At 34.6% G+C, this 7,449-nt stretch overlaps 1 protein-coding gene across 1 annotated transcript; it reads right to left on the reverse strand.

The window, feature by feature from the left end:
* Window positions 1-319: 319 nt before the first annotated feature.
* LOC132623261 (histone chaperone ASF1B-like) lies at window positions 320-6,239 on the reverse strand. Its single transcript, XM_060337992.1, has 3 exons — window positions 5,907-6,239; window positions 1,095-1,210; window positions 320-1,001 (listed from the first exon to the last, which is right to left on the reverse strand). Exons 1-3 carry the CDS (start codon window positions 6,013-6,015, stop codon window positions 645-647), a joined length of 582 nt encoding a protein of 193 aa, XP_060193975.1. The 5' UTR covers window positions 6,016-6,239; the 3' UTR covers window positions 320-644.
* Window positions 6,240-7,449: the final 1,210 nt, after the last annotated feature.

Consider the following 7,449-nt stretch of genomic DNA (forward strand, 5'->3'; position numbering starts at 1 on the left):
TCATTGTCCCTGATGGATAATATGTGAGTTTCGGACTAAGGATGAATAATTTGACTGTTCGTTAGATGGACCATATGTTCCATTAAATCACTTAATCCAATCGGAAGAAAAAAAGGACATGAAATGAACCACAAATATTGGATGAATTACTGACCCTTAAAATTAGCATACTGCTGAGGAGGAAGAATGAACCAACACTCATCTCGCGGAAATTTTCCTCATCTGATTAATGCGATTCAACTGATGCATGCCAACATAAAAAGATATCATTGCTTTGAGCGGAGCCTTGCTGATTGTAATTCAAATGCACAAAAAGACAGTCAGAATCATCACTTGATCAGTACCATAAGTTCATTGAGTCTGCATATCAACATTTTGGACCAAAATACAAAACCAAAATTGGCATCTAGTCTACATACAGTTTCTTCTACACCCTAAAAACCAGCTTCGTTAAATGCTTCAAAATGCAACTGGACTTTGATACATATATAACAAGAAAGAGAAAAAGGAAAAAGAAAAGAACAGGTTTTGATGATCAGACTTCAGACATCATCCACGAGAACCCAGGATGAGATATCACTTCCACGACAAAATACTGTCAAACAGAAACAGAAGGCATTAGACAAAAAGTTAACATCTTCATATTAGGCTCCATCTTCATCTGATTTACTCTTAGGCAAAGGCAATTGCCCTTCGTTTCGATCTTCTTCTTCAACCACATTGTCAGGTGCAGGGGCTTGTTCCTCTCTTTCACTATTTTCAGGGCGAAAGTTAATAGGGAACTTTGTTACTCTAGGTTTGTCCGTTAATATATTCCTTTGAACCCTATCAATTAGGACTTTCTGTGGAGGCTCTTCCCTCAGCTTCTCATCATCATAATCATTGTTCACATAGTAGCCAACTCGTACAAATTCCTGCCCCAAATATGAGCAGGTCAACAAGAGCACAGTAACACCAATAATGTCTTCTTCACGAATTTTTGAAGGATCTGGAGGGTCCGCCTAGCATCAAAGTTTGGAAAATATAACATAAATTCAATGAGGCAGACAAAATATTAGTTCCACAAGGAACAATTGGAATCCAGGAGATAATACCTGCAAGACAAAGCGGTAATTTCCAACATTTACGGGGCCAACAAGAACGCTTTCTAGAAGTTGGTCATATGTCTCATCCTCAGCTGATCCAACATATATGAGCTTCCATTCCAAATCTGCACAAGGCCACGAGCATATGGCAGAGATTATTGGATGCAACCAACATCAAATAAATCATACTTACAACATCAACAGAAACAACTAGGCCTCACTTCCAAGCTAATTGGGTTCAGCTACATAAGTCCTCACTAACCATGTCTCTCCATTTAGACCCATATCAATCAAATAAATACATTAAAAAATAAATAATAATAATAAAAAAAAAAAGGTGATACACTTGGTAGTTTAAATCTTGAAAACAGCCAGAATATATCCGGCTGGCAAAAAAAAAAAAAAATCAGTCTGGTGGAGAATTTCTATCTGCAAAGAATGTAGCTTCTATTCAAGGGTTCAACCAATCAACAGATCATTTTACCGAAACTTTGATCCTAAAAAGATAAAAGGGAACTGTGTTACCGAAACAAAAAGATGCCGAATAGGGTGGCTTTATTAAGCAAATATATGATCTCCCAACAGGTGTAACTACATGTAATAGCACATGAAAGAAGCAACGTATGCATCTAAAATAGAAAATCCTCAGCGGCAGTAGACTCTGCTCCCCCTAATTTTTAGCATATGACAAAGATATTTATCTCAATTAATTCAGCAGAAGCATGTATCTCCCAAAGTGATCACTGTTTGCAACAGACACACTCACAAAATTAAATTGACAGAAGCACCTGTAAGATAGAAGGTGCCCTAAAAATGCTAAAATATTTAGTCCATTCTCTCCCCTAGTTAACTACCTAAAGAGTCTAAAATGCTGGGACAGATGATTGAGGTCCTAATGATCATTTGCTGTTCTGATATGGAACCAAATAAAGCCAACCAGATTAGGAGAACTAACATCCGCCTTTGGTTTGACTTTACGGGTGAGTAAGCAACTGAACTACACTATCCAGAGGCGAATTTAGGTGTGAAAAAAAGGTCATGTGAACCCTTAGTCACCCGATTAAACTCGGTATATTATGTGTATAATTCTTGAAATATATCTAGTATTTCCTTTTGGAACCAATGCTACAAAAGGTTTAATGGTGCACTTGGTTGAAAGTTAAGTTATTTACCTAGAGGTTCAAGGATCAATTCCCCCTTTATGCATTTTCTTTCTCCTTTTTTTAGAAGTGCACCCATCTTCTACAAATCCCAGATTCGCCTCTGACACTATCATCTATCTGTTCTTTGAATTGAGGATTTGATGTCTGCCTCCTGGCAGATTAAAATTTCCCAGAGGGGATTATCCATACCATGGGTCATAAACTAATTCATCCCCTTCCAGACTTTTTCCAACCTCCGCCAACTATCATACCACTACACCAACTCCTATGAATTTTCTACAAAAATAGGAGATTTGATTGATTCAGAATGAAGGGACTCACTTTGCCCGTTACGAGTAGGTAACCCGTTCCCTGTCATTGTTTCAATTGCATTCCATATCTGTTCAGCGAGATTAGAAAATCACCGTCAATACCTCGGTCTGGGTCCAAGATAATCCTTTGTTCCATAGCCCTGGCGCTATTTAGTATTTACAACTAGCCAATTAAGAAGTCTCAGATGTATTAGCACTTTACTTTGTTATATTTTTATCTATAGCTTAATTGAAACTCAATAAGATGAACACCTGGTTTTCCACCCTGTATCCCACAAATGAAGCGAGGGATAAAGACATATTAATCCCCATATCCAGTTTTTCACCCAAATACGCATTTTTAATCCCCTCACAACAATCGATTTCACAAAAAACTTCTATCCAGATCCAGTCCCTAGTCTGATGGTATTATGTTACCCTCTAATCCCTTCAACAAATCAAACAGCCACAAAGGAAATAATGCAAAATAGGTTATCTGATTCATCTTATGCATTAGGATGCAGAACAGCAGAAATGCAGAAATGGAGGACTGTTGAATGTATTAATGCTGCGCATAAAACATGCTATTAAGTATATTATCTATACTATATTAAACGCACGAAGGGCCTTAGAAAGGTTGACTGAACTTTTTGCCCTTCATTAAAATACTCTACAATAGATAAAATTGTCATTTACTATTTTCCTCATTAATATGTTGTAATTATACATAAAAACTCATATTATACTATATTTTTTGGAAAGTAAAAAACTTCACCGCTAGTTTTGGTATATTTTTTTAGAAAAGTAAAAGAATCCACCACTTCCTAATATGTAGGACTTTATGCTAATACTTATATTACTTTCCACTCCAAATTACTTTCCAACTCAAATTATGGTAACACTTACATTATAAAGACATAAGTACGACATAAGTACGACATAAGTACTTTTTTTAGGACATAAATACTCCTCCGTTTACCAAAATGGTTTCAACTGTGTCTCTTTCATTTATTTTTTTTTAAATATCAGAATTCATTTATTTATGTTGTTTTATTGTAAAATTATGTAGGTACTGACGTTGTAAATGAATCAACATATTTGAGTCCAAAGGAATATTTACACGAAGAGGGTTGCTTTTGAAGTTTTCACACGTGTCGTCAATCTTGAATCATATTCAAGTATTTGTTCATAATAGTTTTATTCCATTAATTTGCTTAGTAATTTGTTTTAGTTGGTTTGTTCCGTCTATATATTCGACTTTTTCTTATATTATATTTAGTTATTTACACGGGGAGGGCTGCTTTTAAAGTTTCCACATCTATCGTTAGTCTTGAATCATTTTCCACATCTATCGTTAGTCTTGAATCATTCTCAGGTATTTGTTCATCATAGTTTTATTCGACTAATTTAATTTGTAATTTGCTTTAGTTGGTTTGGTCCAGCTATATTTCCGATTTTTCTTATGCTATTAGTATAGGTTTTGTTTAGAACAGAAGTGTATTTTAAGTTGGATAAAATTGTAATTATGCACAAAACCTAATACTATATATTTTTTAAGAAGTAAAAAGCTCCATTATTTTTGGTAAACTAACAACTGCCATAGGGAATATCTCTTTTTGGGAAAGTAAAAAACTCCCGTTATTTTTGGCAAACAAAAATTACCGTAGGAGTCCTTTTTTATAACACTAACAGCAAATATTTTTGGAATAATAAAGAATCTTTTTGCCCTATGATTCCTTTTTTGTAACACTAATAATACATATTTTTGGAATTATAAAGATTTAATCCAAAAGTCATACGTAGGTAAACCAACTAAAACTACAAAAAATAGATTATATTAGAAAATTTTATTATTTAATAATTTTTCTTAATACTAAAGACTTTGAAATCAACTAAAATGTTACTTATTAAACCTTTCATTTTTTTGAAATAAGAAGTTCCAAATATTTAAAAGTTCAAAATCGATCCAAATTGTACCATAAAATATATTCTAAATGAATTGTACTCACAAATAGAAACTCTCAATATTCTTTTATATATTAAGTTATTTCACTATTAAATGAGCATGAATTATCAACAGAAAGTTACCCAGTAAAATCCGTTGCTAATCTTATTTAGCGATGGATTAGTAACGAATTATCAAAAATATTTTCAGCTACGAGCAATTTAGTGATGGATCAACGACAACGTTCGTAGCTAAGTTTCATTTTTTCCCTATAGTGTTTGTTGTCAATGAGGTACAGGATTTGTTCACGCGCAAAGCACGCACACCAAAACTAGTACTATGAAATTCCTATAGCAGTAAATAATAGCAGTATGTTATGTACTTATCAGTTATAGAAAGGGAAAGCTTGAACTCTAAAGTTCCCTTTCTTGAAGCTGCTGCTGGAACTAACATCACGACACCACCTCCCCCACCTTGAACCAACTAGAAAGCATACTTTAAAAGGACATTGGCAAGATGCTTCATTGCTTTTAGGCACACGCAAATAATCTAAAGCATAGCAGATACATATTGCTAGAGACGATAACCGTCCAGTAGTTTGATGATCAAATAACCTCAAAAATATTTCCCTGCACACCAAATCTTTCGGCATTGTTAAGTTTCCCAGGTGACTCATAATCTTAGACTCAATCCAGGTACAAAGTGTGTCAAAGATTCCAACATGAAGAACCCACAAATTTTATCAGCTCCTAGGGCCGGTTACTCCCATAGTTTTCATTCGATTTCCTCCGAGCATTTGAAAATATGTAACATTGCTTATATAATGCTACCAATTACAGCAAAATATGATTGAAAGAATCACCTCACTAACAAGAACCCCACATCAACCAAATTTATGCACAACCTTTTTGTATATGATGTGATCTAGAAATTTAGCACGTGACTGCTCATGTGAATAGCCATTTACCCCAAGTGGTTTAGCTCATTTTAGCAAAATTACTTACGGTGTTGGTTAGCAGTGCAATTTAGCTTCTCTAGTAGAGATTAGCTAGGTCTAAAAATTACATCTTTTTTCATTCCATTGTAACTATATCTTTGAAGAAATGAAATAGTATTAGCCCTAGCTTAGCTCTTAGTTCTATATTTACTAATAAGTTGAGTGAGCCCCAAATTCCAGATTGTATCAGTATCTTTAAACTGAAATGCCCTCAAACCCTAAAATTCCAGATGTAAGCTCAAGCTCGACACATTTTATGTGACATCAACAAACAATTGAAGATATTCAAACAACCAGAAAATGGATCTGTAACCCACAATTTTCCAATAGCTTATAGATAAACTAAGGCCTCGAGTGAAATACGGAAATTAGTCAACTTTGTTGTATATGAAAACAAGCGCAATAGGTGAGGGAGAGGAAGAGTACCGTCTTGGAGAGGAGTGACGCACTCATAAGATATTTCAAACTGGAAAGGGGCCAAAAACGACGACGGGTTGTCTAATACCGCAACATTCGTGATGTTCACCGCACTCATTATTGATAACAACCCTTGGAATTGAAAACCTTTTGTCACAGAGAGCAACCTCTTTTCACCGCCATAACCAAATAAAGAAGAAAGCAGCTACTCAATGGGATGCTTCTTTTATACCGTATGTACTACCGGGCGTAGCAGGTTTCTAGTATTGGCGGGAGTTCTCACCTGGGTCATGTGGCATTTTCCTGCCCTACTCTATCATGCATGCCACCTTCAAAGGGCAAATTGTATTCAATGATTTATAACAAGGGTTTTACGGGTAATTTGGAATAAGGCGGGATATCTCGCGATAAAGTTTGGGATTAAGATATTATTGAACATATACTTAATTTCAGAATAAATTTATCCTTTAAACTTGATATTACAATATTATTTTATTTCCACCTGAATAGTGAGATAAATTAGTCTCAAAATTATAATCTCCTATAACACGAATTATATTTTAAATTATTCACCTCAATTATTTTACTGGTAAAATTTATAATTTTACAAGTTTTGACCTTTTAGTTCAAAGGTTTGATTTTTCTTCGAGACAATGTAAATTTTTATTTGCAATCATTTATCTACGCTAAATAGTTTATTTCATTTTAATTTTATGCACAAAATTAAGATCAGTAAGACATTATTCCACTGAATTTTTTTGCAAAGATAAATATTTATTATTACTCTATTCGCTATAGCACACCGCCATTGCCATCAGCTTCTAGTACACCAACCACCAACTCCTACAAATAGTCACTGCTAGGCAGCCTTTCACTTCAACTAGCCACCGTCATAAAATCACCTCTTTCGCCAACCTTCACCATGCAACCGTTACCTTTGACCAGTTCCAACATCAACTTTCAGTGCACAAAGACCGCAAATAACCGCATTCACTACAGCCACCACTACCAGTCATCATAGCATAACTATCACCTTTGATCACCATCGTACAGCCAGTCAGTCACCACCAAACAACCTCTTCTATAGATAACCCTCACTACCAAATGTCACCTCAGTTATCTTTTATATAGTATTCCGTCGAACAAACAATTTTACATCATACAAAACAATATTTTCTCGAATTTATTTAATTTTTATTTTATTTAAATTTGATACTTACTAATCTTTAGAAAAGAAAAATCATATATATGTTGAAAGAAATTGTCTTAATAACACAATTTTTAGTTCTAGAGATAGTATCTCTTAATGATAAAACATATATTGACATCTTAATCTCAAAAAAGAAAATGTAAGCATTACTTTATCTTGTGAGGATATTTCTTATCGTATGTTATACGGTTCGAGTCCGGCCCCTAGCATAGTCCGAACTGACCCCTTTTGTCATGTGCTAGCAGTTACATTGCGTGTTTCTTTGGATCAATAGATGCTTAATATCATGGGAGCTTCCAGTTCTCCTTCTAGGGTAAGCCAACTGCAAAGTTGAATCTGCAG

This window comes from Lycium barbarum, chromosome 12 (assembly GCF_019175385.1).
Source record: "Lycium barbarum isolate Lr01 chromosome 12, ASM1917538v2, whole genome shotgun sequence".
NCBI lineage: Eukaryota > Viridiplantae > Streptophyta > Magnoliopsida > Solanales > Solanaceae > Lycium > Lycium barbarum.